Source organism: Salmo salar, chromosome ssa01 (genome assembly GCF_905237065.1).
Source record: "Salmo salar chromosome ssa01, Ssal_v3.1, whole genome shotgun sequence".
NCBI classification, from domain to species: Eukaryota; Metazoa; Chordata; class Actinopteri; order Salmoniformes; family Salmonidae; genus Salmo; species Salmo salar.
In genome coordinates this window covers 43,687,275-43,708,078 of record NC_059442.1, presented here as the reverse complement: position 1 = coordinate 43,708,078, position 20,804 = coordinate 43,687,275, and the positions used below count along the sequence as shown (strand labels likewise).

Here is a 20,804-nt window from a genome sequence, read left to right as displayed (position 1 = left end):
TGAGGCAAAACAGTCACAAGAATGATGTTTAACAATGAACATCTTCGTGAAAATACTACAGAAAAAAACAAATCAGTCAACAATAGACACGTAACACAAACAATCTTTCACAAAGACATGATGGGGAACAGAGGAATAAATACATGTAGATTGATTGGGGAATGAAAACCGGGTGTGCAGGGAACAAGACAAAACAAATGGATACGTGAAAAATGGAGCGGCGATGGCTAGAAAGCCGGTGACGTCAACCGCCGAACGCCACCCGAACAAGGAGAGGAGCCGACTTGACCACCAAAGTCCATTTGATGTCACAAAGCTGTCGAGTACATAAAAAATATCCTCTCATGTTGTCCTGGTTTCCAGTGGTTTGCAGAAGAGGATGTCTTCCTTAATTGACTCCCCATAAACGTAACGGACATATACCAGGAGCTGTGCCAGGCCCGCCACGTCTGTTGACTCATTCAGCTGTAACGCATAGAATTCTGGCTTGTATGCGAAGCTGTAATTGTTTCAAAAAATCTCCTGCCATGTCACTGATGCGTCATGAAACAGTGTTGTTTGATGAAGATATTGTCTGTATAGTTTTTTGGGCCTTTTCCCCCAGCATTGTCTCAACCATATCCACGGCAGCTGGAAGAATTATGTCCTCCACAATAGTATGGAGCTTGCCTGTCCTATCCACTCGGTAGCTCACCATATAAGATGCTTCTTGCCCCTTCTTATTAATAGTATCTGTTGCTTTTATACATGTCTTACTACTCAAAAGTCGTCTTTAGTCTCGCTCAAAAAACTCCTGTGGCTTAATTTTGAAATTGTCATGTTTCGTTTGTATATATCTGCGCAAGAGTGAAGGATTCCTGTGAGAGAGTAACGGTTAATGTGATTGGATGTTCATTATTTGACTAGGCTACCTGTATTTGACATTGTGTTGTTATTTCGCTGAACACTAGATGGTTTAATTTTATTTTTGGCAGTGAAACAAGGCTACTCAGACGAGAAAAAAACCTCACCTAAATGTATAGCCCCGTTGGAAAATATAAATGTACTATTTGAAAATGTGAAGATTTTTGTTGTTGTTGTATTTTTATTATTATATATAGATTTTTTAAATGTGAATCCCATTTTTATTTGGTGTACCCCCGACGGCACTGCGCGTACCCCCGTACCCCAGTTTGGGAATTCCTGATCTAGAGGTTCACATATTTTTTCCAACAAAGAAATCGAATGTTGGACCAATTTGCACAATAAATAAATGAAAAAGTACAATTGTTTTTGTTATTTGTTTAATCATGTTCACTTTATCTATTATTAGGACTTAGATGAAGATCTAATCACATTTTAGGTCAAATTTATGCAGAAATACAGAAAATCCTAAATGGTTCACAAACTTTCTCTCATCATTGTATACTATGCTATGTTATGTTATATGCAATGGGCACAACTTGTTTTATTGTATTGTTTATGTGGACTGCTTTGTGATCCCAGGGGAAAACATCTATCCAGAAGAGCAGCTACGAGCCAATCTGGAACGAGCAGATCGTCTTCACTGAGATGTTTCCACCGCTCTGCAAACGCATGAAGGTCCAGATCCGAGATTCGGACAAAGTGAACGATGTGGCCCTCGGAACACACTTCATTGACCTGAGAAAGATCGCCAATGATGGAGACAAAGGTTCTTCAGTGTAGAAATGTTTCCCTTAATTCTGAAGATACTGTGTATTGTGTTTCTTTCTTGTGTCTTTTATTTGTTATATTTGGTGTTTGTATGGAGTAAAGGAAAGTACAATAGGTGCCAAGTCCCAGCTGGAGCAAATTGTGGAAGTGTTACCTCATGAAATACTCTGACAAATTGTAACCGACAAGAGAGGTGTTTTGCGGTTTGCCAGTGTGTGATCCGGAGTTGGCTGTGTTACCGCTCCAATCTCCAAAAGCGCTTGCCAAATTGCCATGCTCTTTACACCCATACTCTGCCAGGCTTCCTTCCCACCCTGGGTCCGGCTTGGGTGAACATGTATGGCTCCACTCGTAGCTACACCATCATGGACGAGCACCAGGACTTGAACGAGGGTCTGGGGGAGGGGGTGTCCTTCAGAGCCCGCCTGCTGCTCAGCCTAGGTGTGGAGATCCTGGACACCTCCTCCCCGGATATCATGAGCTCCACCGAGGTGCAGGTGGAGGGGGTGCCTAACATCTCAGAGGTGGGTCTCACACACATGCATGTATGTAAATATTCACACATGCTTGCCCGTACACACGCACACACACACACACACACACACACACACACACACACACACACACACACACACACACACACACACACACACACACACACACACACACACACACACACACACACACACACACACACTGTCTCTACCTCTTTCTCTCTCTCTCTCTCTGTGTCTCTCTCTCTTTGTGTCTCTGTATGTGTGTGTGTCTCTCTCTCTGTCTCTCCCTCCCTCTCATGGGTGACTGCTCATGGGTGACTCACAGCTCACAACAAACAGGTCATCACAGTGCAATCTGACTAAATTATTGATCATCTTTATTTAGCCGATCGCTGATGCTACATTATTAAGTGACTGTTTCCATTAATAGAGGTATTTTTATGTGTTCAGACAATGTAAGTCACACAATAGAGTCGGTCGAGCGAGAGAGCGTCTATGTAAGCGTCTCTGGTCTTTGCCAGAGTCCTGAACTAGAGCTCTGCATGCTCAGTATTTTCATAGTCATCATTTGAAATACTCACCATACTCTTATACACTATATTTTCATATATCAGACACCATATAGTACACGTCACAGCATTATCAAGGCATACATCTCCAGTTAATGCTGATTGGCCGTGGTATATTGGCCCTATACCACACCCCCTCGGGCCTTATTGCTTAATTATAAACTGGGTTGTTCGAGCCCTAAATGCTGATTGGCTGACAGACGTGGTATATCAGACGGTAAACCACGGGTATGACAAAACATTTCTTTTTACTGCTCTAATTACATTGGTAACCAGTTTATAATAGCAATAAGGCACCTCTGGGGTTTGTGGTGGCTAAGAACATCCCTTAGCCGTGGTATATTGGACATAAACTACACCCCTTCATGCCTTATTGCTTAATAATCACATATGATGGTGTCCATATTAAAGGGATACTTCGGGATTTTGGCAATGTACTTGCCCAGAGTCAGATGAACTTTTGGATACAATTATTATCGCTCCGTGCCCAGTATGAAGGAAGCTAGGTAATTTCGCGAGCCAATGCTAACTAGCGTTAGCACAATGACAGAATGACAATGCTGGCATGCTATTAGATACCCATAGACTAACAGTCATTGCACTAACGCTAGTAAGTATTGGCTCGCGAAACTACCGCTAACTCATTAAAATGGTATCCATAAGTTCATCTGGGGAAGTAGATAAAGGGCATCTTTGCCAAAATCCCAAAGTATCCTTTTAATCTTTGTCTCTCCATCCATCCAGGACACCACTGTGAAAGTGGAGGTGTTCTTCCTGATAATGTTTTCCATATGAATATTTATGTCTCTACTCCCTATCCATCCAGAATTCCACTGGGAAGGTGGAAGAATTATTCCTGTTATAATGTATGTCCATGTTAATCTTTGTGTCTCTTCATCTAGAGCGCCACAGGGAAAGTAGAGGAGTTCTTCCTCTTCGGGGTGTTCCTGGAGGCCACCATGATTGACAGGAAGATCGGGGACAAACCAATCAGCTTCGAGGTTACAATAGGTTGGTAGCTTCAATACTCACTCCCCTTGACATCAGTGCATGATCTATGCAAAGTTAAGCCACATAGAACTCAGGTTAGAATTCAGCCCTATTATATCAATAAAACTGACTTCACTTTATACCATAATACTAAGGCAGCAGGTAGCACATGTAGGGCAGGTTTCTTGGATACAGATTAAGCCTAGTCCTGTGTTTTTTAGTCTAGGACTAAGCTTAATCGGTGTCTGGGAAACCAATCCTTGATGATCTGTATATTGTCATGTTCGTCATCATATTTTAAACTTGCGTCTTTTAACTAGGTAACTATGGGAGCGAAATTGACGGCGTGACCAAACCCAAATCGAGTAGCGGGAAGAAGAGTGGGGGAGACGGAGATGAAGAGGAGTCAGAGCTGATCCAAGGATCCAGTGATGAAGAGGAGGGGGATGATAATGACCTGGTCTCAGTATCCTCCACCCCGCCCATGAAACCGGTCATCACCGACAGGTCAGACCCCAACACACACATAAGCAGAGTACTACAGCGGGAAAAGCTGGTTGAAATGATGTTAGTTCTGCTTGTGAACTAGTTCTTATAACAATAATTTCAGCTAGTTTTCCCACTGGGATTGTTGTTCACTGCAACCAGATCGTAGATCTCACTAGGTCAGGTTTCAGTGTCTCTCTTTATGCATTTCAAACTTTCAGAAACTATTTCCACCTGCCTTACTTTGAGAGGAAGCCATGTATTTATATCAAGAGCTGGTGGCAGGACCAGAGAAGACGATTGTACAATGCCAACATCATGGACAACATCGCAGATAAACTGGTGAGTCAGTCAGTCACCTTAATACCCATCAAAATGTGTAAAAACAACATAATTACTACATTATTTTCTAGTGTTGGGGGAAAAATCTCGTGATAATATTGTATCGTGAGGTCCCTGGCAATTCCCAGCACTGTTATTTTCACTTTCAACAACATTATTAAAGCATCCTAATGTTCTAACATGTTTATAACACTGTGTCAACAGGAGGAGGGTCTGAACGATGTTCAGGAGGTCATTAAGACAGAGAAGGCCTATCCGGAACGCAGACTGAGAGGGGTCCTGGAGGATCTCGGCAACGGATGCAGGTGTCTACTTACCCTTTCCACACTACTGAGCCTAGTCAAGCGATACTTGCTCTCTACTTACTTACACAATTATGGCACCCTATTCCCTATGTAGTGCACTACTTTTGACCAGGTCTCTGGTCAAAATTAGTGCACTATTTAGGGAATAGGGTGCCATTTGGGATGCAGAATTAGCTAACATTTAATTATTTCTTCAGTCAATTTCTGACTCTGGCTAACAATGACCAGAATCAGACTGGGAGGACCAAGCTGGACAAGGAGAGACTCAAGTCCTGCATGAGGGAACTGGTACGGCACACATGAGCCAAAGAATATTGTGATGTTTTTATATATTATGTTGGTAACACCACAGAATGACATATATAATTATATACTGTGTATTATCTTTGTGGGTAACACTTTACTCAAAGCCTACAGGTATAATACATTATGATGTGGTTATAATGCATTGTAAGACTTGTTTGTATAGCCCTCCTACTACATTTCACAGACGCTCTTATCTGGAGTGACTTACGAGTACATACGTTTTCATAATGGTTCATACTGGTCCCCCGTGGGAATCAAACCCACAACCCTGGCGTTGCAAGTGCCCTGCTCTACCAACTGAGCCACACGGGACCACCATTACTATTATATCTACTATTTTATCTTATTGATTCATATTGTGTTTTTGTGCTAAAAATGATGATCGTCTCGTTGTGTGTGCTTGTAGGAGAGCATAGGTCAGCAGGCAAAGACCATCAGGACGCAGGTGAAGAAGAACACAGTGAGAGATAAGATCAAGCTGGTTCAGAACTTCCTCCAGAAGCTCAGGTTCCTAGCTGATGAGGTAAGTCAGTAAGGGGTGCATATACCGTATGTACATCATTTGTTAATACATCTAAAACTATTGATAGCATTCTAGAAGTCTTTGTTCATCTTTCTTTTCTTTTATCGTATACGTATATATGTTTGAACTACACATTTTCCAATAAATATTTATTTGATTGGTTGGTTGTTTGGTTCCTCTACGTGTAATTGCAGCCGCAGCACAGCATCCCTGACGTCTACATTTGGATGATGAGTAACAACAAGCGTATTGCCTACGCCCGTGTCCCCTCCAAAGACATCCTGCACTCCGGGGTGGACGAGGAGACTGGGAAGGACTGTGGCAAAGTCAAAACCATCTTCTTCAAGGTCTGTACATAGTTACTCTACATCCGTAACCAAGCCAATGCATGCTTCCTCTTCCAATGTCTGCTTATTGATTTGGCTTGAAATCCATAAGATTGTATTATTTACAGCCATCCCTTTTTCGCTAGTTCTGAATCACTACTGGTCGTCCATCTGATTTTCCATTCATGTATTTGCCTTATCACCCCAGCTGCCTGGTAAGAAGGGCTTTGGTGCAGCTGGCTGGACAGTGCAGGCTAAGACAGAGATCTACCTGTGGCTGGGTCTGAACCGTCAGAGGAAGGACTTCCTGTCTGGGCTGCCCAACGGCTTTGAGGAGAACAAGATGCTGAAAGGACCTGGCTCGCACTCTGCTCCCCCCATCAGCCTCACCTACATGAGTAAGGGAGACCGATGGTGTCCGATGAGCCGCGTATATCACCACGCATAAGGGATAACTAAGGAATCTCATGGATAAGAGCTTACATTATCTGTGGTCTACATGAGTAAGGGAGATGATAATGTCCCGTGCATGTGTACACATCTCCATAGAAATAGAATGATTTGAGTAGACAAATCCCTTGGCCTTACCCCTGTGGTCTTAGGTCTTAGGGACCACCAGGCTGCCCTCAGACCGTCAGGGAACTTTGACTTTGAATCTAAATGTATTTTCTTAAAATTCAAATTTTGTGCACATATTGTATCACTATGAATAAGGGAAACTAGAGTATCTCATTGATAAATGCTTGTGAATCTTCCCCCTCCACAGTGAAGCAGATCTTCCAGCTGAGGGTCCATATGTATCAGGCTCGCAGCCTGTTTGCAGCAGACAGCAGCGGCCTCTCAGACCCCTTCGCCAGGGTCTTCTTCTCCACACACAGCCAGGTCACAGAGGTAGGACAACTAGATTTGATTGTTTGTTTGTTTGTTCGTTCGTTCATTACAAAATACAATGAATCCACGAATATAACTATCGTCTTTGAACAGTGGTAAAGTTTGGGCCAGAATTTAAAGAGTCCGTATAAGAATTACATGGTGCAGAATGTTGAATGAGAGCAACAAGATGGTGAGCGAATTTAATGAATCGATGAATGAATATCACTCTCTGTCCAGGTGCTGAATGAGACACTGTGCCCCACCTGGGACCAGCTGATGGTGTATGACAACGTAGAACTGTTTGGAGAAGTCGGAGAACTGAGGGACGACCCGCCTATCATCGTCATAGAAATCTATGACCAGGACACGGTGGTAAGCATGATGCCTGGTTAGAACTCATGTCAGAACAGATCGATCATAACAGATTCTATCTGAATTTCAATTGATCATCTGACAACACATACAGTCGTTTAGATTTCCAGACCACTCTTTCCTTGCTGCTCAAGTCGTCTAAGTAACATAAATGTCATTCAAATATGAATTAGGCTCTGCATTTGAATGAGATACTGTAGCATGTACTTTGTTAGCGTCATTGTAAAAGAATGTGGCACCTTATATGTTTATCAGATTGGACAGAATTGTTATGAATTATATTTGAAAGAATGTATATGTTGACTCAACTGATGATCATACAATTTATTCCTGAACATAAACACCATTGTTTTGGATGACCTTTACTCTGGATAAGTAGAGTGTGAACTGAATTCTGATTGACAGTTTGTAGTAGCGTTATGCTCCAAGGCAGGGCTCTCCAACTCTGTTCCTGGAGAGCTACCCTCCTGAAGTTTTTTACTCCAGTCCCAGTTGTACCAAGCCTGATTCAGCCACATGGATTCAGTTTATCAACCAGCTAATTATTACAATCAGGTGTGCTAGATTAAGGTTGGAGGGAAACATACAGGACGGTAGCTCTCCAGGAACAGGGTTGGAGAGCCTTGGCCCAAGGCATGCAAGAGGTATAAGATTTAGCTGAAATGACAAATTCACTGGACATCAGCCTTATCCCTCTTGCATTCCTTCAATGAAAGCTTGTTGCTTATGTGGTACAGTGGTTATGTTTGGGTGTCTTGCCATTGTTTTCTAGCCTGGTCCCAGATCTGTTTGTGCGTATAGATAACTCCTATGGTCGAGTTGTCAAAGCATTACAAACAGATCTGGAACCAGGCTAGTTGTTCTTCATTGTTCTGTTGTGTTTTCTTGAGCTTTGAAGCGTGTGCATTGTCAAGCCATGCTTCTGTGTTAGGTAAAGCTGATGCCATACTTAACGTATTGATAAATTACGTGCCATAAAGACCCTTTATTGTATTTCTTATGGTACTGTTTTTTAAATGGCACATTTTTCTCTTAAAACGCTTGTAATGTAAACACCGGCCAATTTCCTTGGATTGTAGATTGTACAGTATACCAAAGAGACCATTCTTTCAAATATTTAAACCTTAATATTTGTGGATGTAGTGTGGACCTTGATTTACCACAGATGTTTCAGGGTTATATTTGATTGTATCCCATGTTATGATGTGACTCCAGGGCAAAGCAGAGTTCATGGGCAGGACCTTCGCCAAGCCTATAACCAAGATGGCGGATGAACACTACGGACCTCCACGTTTCCCTCCCCAACTAGAGTACTACCAGATCTATAGGGGGAACTGCACCGCTGGAGAAATGCTGGCGGCCTTCGAACTGCTGCAGGTAAGCCCGGCAATAGGTCAACTTTCCACACTATTTGTCTAAGAGTAGAGGGAAATTGGTTGGTAGAAGTTGAATGTTGACTTTCAAGTTGCCTTTCAAAGTTGATGTATTCAGAGATTTCCTAGGTTAAAGGTCCAATGCAGTCATTTTTATCTCAATATCAAATCATTCTGTGTAACAATTAAGTACCTTACTGTGATTGTTTTCAATTAAAATGGTCAAAGATAAACAAAAATAGCTTCTTAGCAAAGGGCAATTTCTCAAGCAAGAATTTTGAAGGACTATCTGGGAGTGGTCTGAGTGGTCTGACCAACTTCACATATAAATCTGGGTTATAGACCTGTCATTATCATTGAAAGCAAGTCTAAGAAGCGGTAGATCAGTTCTATGTGCGCTATTTCTATGCTTCCCGTTATTAAGTTTCGTTTTTACGTCTTTTACTTTCAGTTTTATACACCAACTTCAAACAGCTGAAAATACAATGTTTTATGGAAAATATATTTCACAGCGGTTTAGATGGTACAATACACTATAGTTATTTGTTTTGTCACATAAACTGCAATTAAGGAAACTATTTGAATTTTTGCAACCAGGAAATGGCAGAGTGATTTCTGCATAGGGCATCTTTAAAAACTACATCCCACCAAACAGGCTGAAATTTCAGGCGGTCTTTTCAAACAGCAAATTTTTATCATAATTTTCACAATTTCACAATATTATTCCAACTTCATTGTGTGGAAATATATATAAAACACAGGAAAATCTGGTGCATTGGGCCTTTAAAATCCCCTGGGCCTTTAATAACAGTCAAACAAAACAAAATGTCTGCCAGACATGTAATTATAAATGCTTTGATTAGACCCAAATTAATCAGTAATGTTGATGTCTGCAGTCTCCTGTACGGCTCAGTTGGTAGAGTATGGCACTTGCAATTCCAGGATTGTGGGTTTGATTCCTAGGGCCACCCAGACTGTATAGTCGCTTTGGATAAAAGCCACTTCTAAATGGCATATTTTATACACTGCTCAAAAAAATAAAGGGAACACTTAAACAACACAATGTAACGCCAAGTCAATCACACTTCTGTGAAATCAAACTGTCCACTTAGGAAGCAACACTGATTGACAATAAATGTCACATGCTTTTGTGCAAATGGAATAGACAACAGGTGGAAATTATAGGCAATTAGCAAGACAGCCCCCAATAAAGGAGTGGTTCTGCAGGTGGGGACCACAGACCACTTCTCAGTTCCTATGCTTCCTGGCTGATGTTTTGGTCACTTTTGAATGCTGGCGGTGCTTTCACTCTAGTGGTAGCATGAGACGGAGTCTACAACCCACACAAGTGGCTCAGGTAGTGCAGCTCATCCAGGATGGCACATCAATGCGAGCTGTGGCAAGATGGTTTGCTGTGTCTGTCAGCGTAGTGTCCAGAGCATGGAGGCGCTACCAGGAGACAGGCCAGTACATCAGGAGACGTGGAGGAGGCCGTAGGAGGGCAACAACCCAGCAGCAGGACCGCTACCTCCGCCTTTGTGCGAGGAGCAGGAGGAGCACTGCCAGAGCCCTGCAAAATGACCTCCAGCAGGCCACAAATGTGCATGTGTCTGCTCAAACGGTCAGAAACAGACTCCATGAGGGTGGTATGAGGGCCCGACGTCCACAGGTGGGGGTTGTGCTTACAGCCCAACACCGTGCAGGACGTTTGGCATTTTCCAGAGACTCTGGGCTCTTCACAGATGAAAGCAGGTTCACACTGAGCACATGTGACAGACGAGACAGTCTGGAGACGCCGTGGAGAACGTTCTGCTGCCTGCAACATCCTCCAGCATGACCGGTTTGGCGGTGGGTCAGTCATGGTGTGGGGTGGCATTTCTTTGGGGGGCCGCACAGCCCTCCATGTGCTCGCCAGAGGTAGCCTGACTGCCATTAGGTACCAAGATGAGATCCTCAGACCCCTTGTGAGACCATATGCTGGTGCGATTGGCCCTGGGTTCCTCCTAATGCAAGACAATGCTAGACCTCATGTGGCTGGAGTGTGTCAGTAGTTCCTGCAAGAGGAAGGCATTGATGCTATGGACTGGCCCGCCCGTTCCCCAGACCTGAATCTAATTCAGCACATCTGGGACATCATGTCTCGCTCCATCCACCAACGCCACATTGCACCACAGACTGTCCAGGAGTTGGCGGATGCTTTAGTCCAGGTCTGGGAGGAGATCCCTCAGGAGACCATCCGCCACCTCATCAGAAGCATGCCCAGGCGTTGTAGGGAGGTCATACAGGCACGTGGAGGCCACACACAGTACTGAGCCTCATTTTGACTTGTTTTAAGGACATTACATCAAAGTTGGATCAGCCTGTAGTGTGGTTTTCCACATTAATTTTGAGTGTGACTCCAAATCCAGACCTCCATGGGTTGATAAATTGGATTTCCATTGATTATTTTTATGTGATTTTGTTGTCAGCACATTCAACTATGTAAAGAAAAAAGTATTTAATAAGATTATTTATTTCATTCAGATCTAGGATGTGTTGTTTAAGTGTTCCCTTTATTTTTTGGAGCAGTATATTGTTATTATATTATGTCTGTTCATGTTTCAGATTGGTCCTCATGGTAAAGCTGACCTGCCGCCCATCGATGGTCCTACAGACATGGACCGTGGTCCCATCCTACCTGTCCCTCTGGGCATCAGACCAGTCCTCAGCAAGTACAGGATCGAGGTGGGAATTAAACTCCTCTTGGCCTTGAAATACAGGAAGTGTAGCTGTAAATATTGCACTGTAAATGTTGATGTAACATATGAAATCCTTATGTACTGCTTATGAATGTAGTATGTATGGGTTATAAATGTGTTATGAAGTCCTTATGTCGGTACCCTTTAAATAAAGTGTTACTGAAATGTAGGTGCTGTTCTGGGGCCTGAGGGACCTGAAGAGGGTCAACCTAGCCGCGGTGGACAGGCCTCGTGTGGACATAGAATGTGCCGGTAAAGGAGTCCAGTCTTCCCTCATCCAGAACTACAAGAAAAATCCCAACTTCGGCACCCTGGTTAAGATGTTTGAGGTGGTAAGTTCTTTTTAAAAATCATTCCATCGTTCACCTGGTTATCTCACCTGATAACAACCAAAATATAACGACTTTCCCATGACACTGTGACGGCGTCATGAAAACTAAATCTTTACCTTATTGTAACAATTGGTTGTAATCTGGTTATATGACGTCTTCTTAACCAGACAACCATTTTACAAACAGGAAATGACACCGTAAAGGTGCCAAATTTAGCCCATTCATTTCCTGTGAACTTGTGTTCTCCAGGATCTGCCTGAGAACGAGCTGCTCCACCCTCCCCTGAACATCAGAGTGGTGGACTGCAGAGCGTTCGGTCGTTACACCTTGGTGGGGAACCATGCTGTCACGTCCCTACGCAAGTTCATTTACCGGGCAGCAGACAAGCACGCCAACAACTGGAACACTCAAGGTACACACACACACACATACACGCACGCACACACGCGCACCTAACACACACGCACAAACAAACCCACACCTCGCTGTGCCCTTACACTGTGATTTGTACATACTAACGCAGTCTTTGTCCTCTCACAGAGGAGATCATTGTCAACTATGAGCCAGAGCCCACCATCAAGAAGATGGAGACCATGGTCAAGCTGGACTCTGTAAGATCTCACACCATTAAATGAATGTTAACTTTAGTAATAAACTTGAATAAAAACATCCTAACTGAGTTGTAATATGATTGATATCATTTGTTGTGTGGTATTTTCCAGGGGTCTGATGCTGTGGTTAAAATTGAGGTAGGTGTTATGACGTTGATCTGGGAATGTCTCTTTTTCTCATTGTAGGAGCAATGTTAAAAACATTTGTACCTGACAGTTTATTTGAAAAGGTTAGTACAGTAGTTTGGAAACAGTAAACGGCCTATTGCAACCTGCAATCTAACCTTGCATTGATATTTTAGGAGGATGAGAAGGGAGGGAAGAAGAAGAAAAGGAAGAAAGGAGGAGACGAGGTGGAGGAGGAGGAGTTTGATGAGAGCATGTTGGATTGGTGGTCCAAGTATTTTGCCTCGATTGAAACTCTGATGGAGGTGAGGCCACCAGGGAAAATGGCTACATTTGGCTTCATTTTAATACTCATAATTGAATTTAAAAAGTGATCCTGTCAATATGTATTGGATATTATTGGTTTGTGTGTCTTACTCTGTAGATTCTCAAGGCTCAGGAGGCAGCTATGGCGGATGCTGAGGAGAAAGAGGACCAGGATATTGCTGTTGAGGGCGGCGGTAACAAAAACAATCCTAAACTCATGTGGAAAACACAAGAGCAGCAAATCTATTAGATCTAAACCATATCTGTACACATTTCATACAAATATACATCGTATTATGTATCATCAATTTAGGTTGTTTAGGTTGTTGATGTTTGTTCATTTGGTAGAAATTGACAAGTAGATATTATGTCTTGTAGATGGTCCAGCATGATTAGATAGTCCAGCATAATCATGAATCTCTGTATATTGATTGAGACTTTAAAGTAGAATATAATTGTTGCGGTAATAGGGAATGATCATGTTGTGAGGTTGTATTCTATGTCCACTTTCATGTGCCTAATACATGCTGTCCTCTTCAAATCATGACAACCCGTACTACTAGCCCTTCACATGACCCCTGACATCTGCTGTAGTTCATCACTGCATACATTTACACAGACATGAATCCATGATTTCCATCACTTCATAACTCAGATAATGACCTCCTCCTACTCTCCTGCTATATATTACCATAGGCCTGCCATGAACGTTGACTAAGAATAATATGACTAATAAAACCACATCTAGTGCGTATACAGTGTTATGTATAGCTTTTACATAACATGATACATCAAATATTTATAGAAAACTAACTTGAACAAATGTTTTGGAATCCAAAATGCACTATTCCAAAATCCAAAATGCACTATTAGTGGCTAGTGTTCATTTCCTTAAAGTGGCCAGTGATTCCTAATCTGTCTATAGGCAGCAGCCTCTGATGTGCAGGAGATGGCTGTTTAACAGTCAGTGATGTAGTATAGAATACAATACAGTATATACATATGAAATGGGTGATGCAATATGTAAACACAATTTAAAAGTGACTAAGATACCGTAGAATAGCGTTGAGTGCAGTTTATACATATGAGATGAGTAATGCTAGATACAGAAACATTATTAAAGTGACTAGTGATCCATTTCTAAAAGTGGTCAGTGATTCCTAATCTATGTCTATAGGCAGCCGCCCCTGATGTGCTGGTGATGGCTGTTTAACAGTCTGATGGCCTTGAGAAAGAAGCTGTTTTTCAGTCTCTCGGTTCTAAGTTTAGTGATAAAGTTTATACTCTTAAGCTAAGCTAATGACCTATTCCTATTGGGTAAATGTTGTCTTAGCTATTCTGACTGTTGCACTGGCATTCACTGTATATACTGTTCATTGTGTATACAGTGGGCAAAATACATTGGTTTGCCAACTTGCATGTTGAATTCATGTCTTGAGTGCCCCACCAACTCTCCTCTCCATCTCTCCACCCTCACCCTCACCCCCCTCATCCCTCACTCCTAACCTATTCTCAGAGATCAAACCTGATAACTCTCTTGTCAAAGGAAAGAGAGGCAAGGGAAAGAAGGAGAAGAAGAGGGCTGGGCCTGGAGACATGCCAGAGAAGAAAAAGCACAACATTGATGAGCTACAGGTATGTGGTTACTCAACAGTGGGCCCTAGTGAGCAAAACTGGTTGATATTATGTTATTACAACCAGAATTGTAATTTCAAACACTTTATCCCAATTTTACCCACTGGAACCTGTCTCTAAGCTTAAACAAGTCTGGGCAATGGGTTGAAGTCTCTGGGCAGTTTTGGGTCAAATACTGTATACTCTTTATTTGTTGTTGATATGTTTAAATACGTTTCTTTAGAAATTATGTTTTTAATGTATAGAGTACTTTTTGTATTTCCTCATTAGGTGTACCCCAAGGAGCTGGAGAATGAGTTTGATAACTTTGAAGACTGGCTTCACACCTTCAACCTGTTCAGAGGGAAGGCCGGAGACGACGACGACCAGAACATGGCGGATGAAGACAGGATTATTGGCAAATTCAAAGTAAAACCCCTTTCACACAGAGGGTGTTCCCTTCTTTGTACCTTCTTTTTTGTCGGCGATAGAAGAGAGATGGAACTAGCCCAGCCCCAGATCTTCTTGTGCTGTACAGAGACTGTATAATATATCATATACTGTATAGCCAACTCCTATAGTTCTTGTTCAACGATTATGTCTATACAGCATAAACATATCTGGGACCAGGCTAGAAAGGAACTGGATTGAGTCCGTTATTGTGTTAAATCTCACCACAATTGCCTGTGTATATTTCAGGGTTCTCTGTGCATGTACAAAGTGCCGGTGTCAGATGAGATGCAGAGGGAGATGGGCTTTGACTCCAACATGGGCATGTTCCAGAACATTCCAACTAATGACCCAATCAACGTCCTAGTCCGGGTCTATATCATCAGGGTATGTACACTACTCTCTATTGTGTACCTACAATAGTACTTATATGTCAGACTCTATGTCATCAGGGTAGTTACACAACACTGCACTCAGGTGAGAGTACAGTGCCTATATAAAGTCTACAACCCCCTTGGGATTAAAATTGATTTCATTGTCATTTTTTCTCAATCTACACAATATTTTTTTTAAAGTAGAAGAGAAATTCTACAACAAATGTAAGATTAATGAAACAATAAACACTAATATACCTTGATAGGTATTCACCCACAACATGTTAATCAGTGCATGTTTCAAATACCTTTGGCAGCGATCACAGCTGTGAGTCTTCTTGGGTAAGTCTCATAAGAGCTTTGCACACCCGCATTGTCTGCACCCATTATTCGTTTTTTTAAATTCTTCAAATGCTGTCAAGGTGTTGGGGATCATGGCTAGACAGCAATTTAAGTCTTGCCATAGATTTTCAAGCAGATTTAAGTCAAAACTCTAACTTGGCCCCTCAGGAACATTCACTGTCTTCTTGCTAAGCAACTCCAGTGTAGATTTGGCCTTGTGTTTTTAGGTTATTGTCCTGCTGAAAGGTGAATTCCTCTTCCAGTGTCTGGTGTAAAGCAGACTGAAGCAGATTTTCCTCTAGGATTTTTCTTGTGCTTACAGTAGCTCCATCCTGTTTATTTTCATCCTGAAAAACTCCCCAGTCTTTGCCGATATCAAGCTTACCCATACCATGATGCAGCCACCATTCTTGAAAATAAGGAGGCAGTTACTCAGTGACGTGTTGTGTTGGATTTGCCCCAAACATAAGGCTTTCCATTTAGACCAAAAAGTATATTATTTAGCTGTATTTTTTTGCAGCATTACTTTAGTGCCTTGTTGCATACATATGCATGTTTTTGTAATCTTTTTTATTCTGTATATTTGTATTTTTCTTTTCACTCTGTCATTTTTGTCATTATTGTGGAGTCACTACAATGTTGTTGATCCATCCTCCGTTTTTTCCCAGGTAGTCTCAAGGTTTTGCTCGCCTGAGTTAAAACACCTTATGATAAGCTGTAGACCATACTATTTACCAAGAGAGTTTTCATCTGTTTTTTTTGTAGCTGTATATTTACAAGCACAAACCGATACTGGCACTAACACCACACTCAACGAGGTGTATAGGGCCATAAGCAAACAAGAAAATGCTCATCCCGAGGCGGTGCTCTTAGAGGCCGTGGATTTTAATGCAGGAAAACCGAAATCCGTTTGACTGACCTAATTTCTACCAGTATGTCACCTGTGCAATAAGAGGGAAATAAACTCTAGATCAACTTTACTCCACACACAGAGACGCATACAAAGCTCTCCCCCGTCCATTTGGCAAATGGACCATAACTCTATCCTCCTGATTCCTGCTTACAAGCAAAAACTCTAACAGGAAGTACTCAATACAGAAGTGGTCCAATGAAGCGGACGCTAAGCTACAGGACTGTTTCGCTAGCACAGACTGGAATATGTTCCGGGATTCCACCAATGGCGTTGAGGAGTTTACCACATCAGTTGCAGGCTTCATTAATAAGTGCATCGAGGACGTTGTCCCCACATACATACATATCCCAACTAGAAGCGTTGGATTACAGGTATCCTCACTGAGCTAAAGCCTAGAGCTGCCCCTTTCTAGGAGCAGGACACTAATCCGGACGCTTATAAGAAATTGCGCTACGTCCTCCGACGAACCATCAAACAGGCAAAGCATCAGTATAGGACTAAGATCGAATCCTACTACACCGGCTCTGACGCTCGTCGGATGTGGCAGGGCTTGCAAACTATCACGGATGATAAAGGGAAACCCAGCTGAGAGCTGCCCAGTGACGCGAGCCTACCAGATGAGCTAAATGCCTTCTATGCTCGCTTTGAGGCAAGCAATACTAAAGCATGCGTTAGAGTACCAGCTGTTCCAGAACGACTGTATGATCACGTTCTCCATAGCCAATGTGAGTGAGACCTTTAAACAGGTTAACATTCACAAGGCCGCAGGGCCAGACGGGTTACCAGGACGTGTTCTCAGAGCAACAGATCCACAGATGGCGCAATCTCTATTACACTCCACACTGCCCTTTCCCACCTGGACAAAAGGAACACCTACGTGAGAATGCTGTTCAATGACTACAGCATTCAACACCAGTGTGCCCTCCAAGCACATCACTAGCTAAGGACACTGGGACTGAACACATCCCTCTGCAACTGGACCCTGGACTTCCTGACGGGCCACCTCCAGGTGGTGGTGTTAGGCAACAACACATCTGCCACGCTGACCCTTAACACAGGGGCCCCTCCTGCGTGCGTGCTCAGTCCCCTCCTGTACCCCCTGTTCATCCATGACTGCGTGGCCGTGCACGACTCCAACACCATCATTAAGTTTGCCGACGACACGACTGTGGTAGGCCTGATGAGACAACCTATAGAGAGGAGGTCAGAGACCTGGCAACGTGTGCCAGATAAAGAAGTTTATTGTGGAATACAGCAAACGGAGGGCCGAACACGCCCCCATTCACACCGACGGGGCTGTAGTGGAGCAGGTCAAGAGCTTCAAGTTCCTCGGTGTCCTAATCACCAAGGACCTATCATGGTCCAAACACACCAACACAGTTGTGAACAGGACACGACAACACCTCTTCCCCCTCAGGAGGCTGAAAATATTTGGCATGGTCCTCAGATCCTTAAAAGTTATACAGCTGCACCATTGAGAGCATCTTGACTGGCTGCATCACTGCTCGGTATGGCAACTGCTCGGCATCCGACCGCAAGGCGCTACCGAGGGTCGTGCGTACGGCCCAATAGATCACTGGGGCAAAACTCCCTGCCATCCAGGACCTCTATACCAGGGGAAGGCCCTAAAAATTGTCAGACTCCAGCCACCCAAGTCTTAGATGGTTCTCTCTGCTACCGCACGGCAAGCAGTGCCGGAGTGTCTGGGACAAAAAGGCGCCTTAACAGCTTCCACCCCCAAGCCATAAGACTGCTCAACAGTTAATCAAATGGCTTCCCGGACTATTTACATTGACCCATTTATTATTTATTTCTTTATCTTAATTGTTTTGCACTGACTCTCTTTCACTGGCTCTCTGCACACTCACTCGACTTTACCCACACACTCACACATACTACACTGACACTCCAACACACACACAAACGCACACACATATACACTACATACGCACACACACACACAAAACACACACACATGCATATTGACGCCACACACACACACACACACACACACACACACACACACACACACACACACACACACACACACACACTTTCATACGCTGCTGCTGCTGTGTTTATTATATATCCTGATTGCCTAGTCATTTTTATCCCTACCCACATGTACATACCTCAATTATTGTACTACCTCAATTACCTCAACTACCTCGTACCCCTGCACATTCACTACATCCTGGTGCACCATGTGTATAGCCTTGTTATTATTGTTTAATTATTTCCTTTTTTATTTAGAAAATGTTTCTTACTTTTTAATGCTGGGAATGGGCTTGTAAGTAAGCATCCAACTGTAAAGACTACAGCTGTTGTAATTCAGCGCATGTGACCAATAACATCTGATTTGATTTGATCACAGCCATTGAACTCTGTAGCTGTTTTAAAATCAACAATGGCCTCATGGTGACATGAGCAGTTTCCTTCCTGTCCTGCAGCTCTGTTCAGAAGGACGACTGCATCTTCGATGTGTCTGGGTGGTTTAATACATCATCCACAACATAATTATTATCTTGACCATGCTTAAAGAGATATTCAATGTTTGATTTGTTATTGTTACCCATCTACCAATCACTGCCATTCTTTATGAGGCTTTCCAAAAGCTGCCTGGTCTTTGTAGTTGAGTACTTGTCAGAGAGACCTTACAGATGTTGTATGTATGGGAGACAGGGGAAAAGGTAGCCATTCTATTATTTCACACAGAGTGACTATAACATATAACTTGTGATTTGCTGAGCCAAATTTCACTTCTGAACTAATTTAGGGTTGGCTAAACAAAGGGGGTGAATACTTATGCAATGACTATATTTTATTTATTAAATATGTATTCATTTGTAAAAATGTGTACAATTTTCCTTTCACTTTGATATTACGGAGTATTTTGGGTAGATCAATGACAAAAAAATTACAATTAAATCTATTTCAATCCCACTTTATAAGGCAACAAAATGTGAAAAGTTTCAAGGGGATGTAGACTTTCTATAGGCACTGTAAATAAACTATCCTGTGATTATAAACATGTAATGTCTTGATTGTCAAATAAAACAAAATAAAATCTCTCTACTTGATACTTTCCTGCAGGCTACTGACCTGCATCCAGCGGATATCAATGGAAAAGCAGATCCATACATCGCTATCAAACTGGGCAAGTCAGATATCAAAGACAAAGATAACTACATCTCCAAACAACTCAACCCTATCTTTGGCAAGTGAGTGGAGAAGCTCTAAAAACACAATTTCGTCCATTTCCACTAACATTCATGATGTCGTAATATAGTGAATTTATCTTTAATACGGCCTTAATTCTTAATAGCATACAAGATAGCCAAGTCATTTACTATTGATGATTGGCAAAAATGTAAAACCTGTGGAAAATTATAACCAAAAGTTAACAAAGTCATTTACTTAACTTAACAAAGTCATTTATTTTGATCCCATCAGATCCTTTGACATCGAGGCCACATTTCCCATCGACTCCACACTAACAGTGTCAGTCTATGACTGGGATTTAGTGGGCACTGACGATCTCATCGGAGAAACCAAACTGGATCTGGAGAACCGATACTACAGCAAACACAGAGCAATATGTGGCGTCCCATCTAAATATGCCATGTAAGTGTGGCCTAGCTCTCCGTAACCTGACGCCATTTACAGTACATGTAGTCAATATATACCAACAGCACAGGATACTATGTCAATTCATTTAGCAATATTCTTAATACTTACGACTTCAGTCTGCAGTAACGAGCAACATAAACTTAATAGGATCATACTTTCCTGTATTTAGATATTATTGTTGATTATACCTAGGGATCCCTTGATAAAGAGATTCATTTCTCAATGGGACTCACCTGGATAAATAAAGGATCAATTAATACCATATATTATCTTATAAGAACTGTGAGGGATTTGTGTGTCAGCCATCATTGTTATTCATTCCTGTAGCCATGGCTACAACGTGTGGCGGGACCCCCTGAAGCCGACCCAAATCCTGGCCAAGCTGTGTAAGGAGGGTAAGCTGGATGGGCCACACTACGGCCCTGGAGGACGGGTCAAGGTGGCCAACCGGGTCTTCATGGGCCCAACTGAGATCGAAGATGAAAATGGTACTGTATTTAGCACAACAGAATAACAGTACCTGAAATGCTTCTTTAACCTTCTATGTTGGTTACTGTACCCTGAAATACCCCCAGCCTGGTATTTTACTCTGCCTGAAATACCCCCTCATGTACAACTGATCATATAGGTCTATGATGTTATGAGCTTTCCCAAGTACCCCTTGTGTGTAAGCCAGGTAGCACTAGACTAGTCTGTGCTGTAAGTCTGTCTGGGTTGGTCTGATGATGTTCT

At 42.5% G+C, this 20,804-nt stretch overlaps 1 protein-coding gene across 1 annotated transcript in view; it reads left to right on the top strand.

Annotated features, from left to right (window-relative positions):
- The window catches only part of LOC106603637 (otoferlin), a 35,980-nt gene that overhangs the window by 10,139 nt on the left and 5,037 nt on the right, over window positions 1-20,804 (top strand). Inside the window, exons 9-34 of the mRNA XM_045694958.1 lie at window positions 1,486-1,672; window positions 1,975-2,198; window positions 3,643-3,751; window positions 4,051-4,237; window positions 4,438-4,558; window positions 4,763-4,863; window positions 5,061-5,151; window positions 5,576-5,692; window positions 5,887-6,039; window positions 6,227-6,416; window positions 6,785-6,909; window positions 7,129-7,263; window positions 8,479-8,640; window positions 11,241-11,360; window positions 11,545-11,706; window positions 11,956-12,118; window positions 12,247-12,317; window positions 12,429-12,461; window positions 12,620-12,748; window positions 12,868-12,943; window positions 14,266-14,384; window positions 14,655-14,792; window positions 15,063-15,200; window positions 19,536-19,663; window positions 19,896-20,066; window positions 20,400-20,560. Coding sequence (XP_045550914.1) covers window positions 1,486-1,672; window positions 1,975-2,198; window positions 3,643-3,751; window positions 4,051-4,237; window positions 4,438-4,558; window positions 4,763-4,863; window positions 5,061-5,151; window positions 5,576-5,692; window positions 5,887-6,039; window positions 6,227-6,416; window positions 6,785-6,909; window positions 7,129-7,263; window positions 8,479-8,640; window positions 11,241-11,360; window positions 11,545-11,706; window positions 11,956-12,118; window positions 12,247-12,317; window positions 12,429-12,461; window positions 12,620-12,748; window positions 12,868-12,943; window positions 14,266-14,384; window positions 14,655-14,792; window positions 15,063-15,200; window positions 19,536-19,663; window positions 19,896-20,066; window positions 20,400-20,560 — 3,511 coding nt within the window. The remainder of the gene's footprint in view (window positions 1-1,485; window positions 1,673-1,974; window positions 2,199-3,642; window positions 3,752-4,050; window positions 4,238-4,437; window positions 4,559-4,762; window positions 4,864-5,060; window positions 5,152-5,575; window positions 5,693-5,886; window positions 6,040-6,226; window positions 6,417-6,784; window positions 6,910-7,128; window positions 7,264-8,478; window positions 8,641-11,240; window positions 11,361-11,544; window positions 11,707-11,955; window positions 12,119-12,246; window positions 12,318-12,428; window positions 12,462-12,619; window positions 12,749-12,867; window positions 12,944-14,265; window positions 14,385-14,654; window positions 14,793-15,062; window positions 15,201-19,535; window positions 19,664-19,895; window positions 20,067-20,399; window positions 20,561-20,804) is intronic.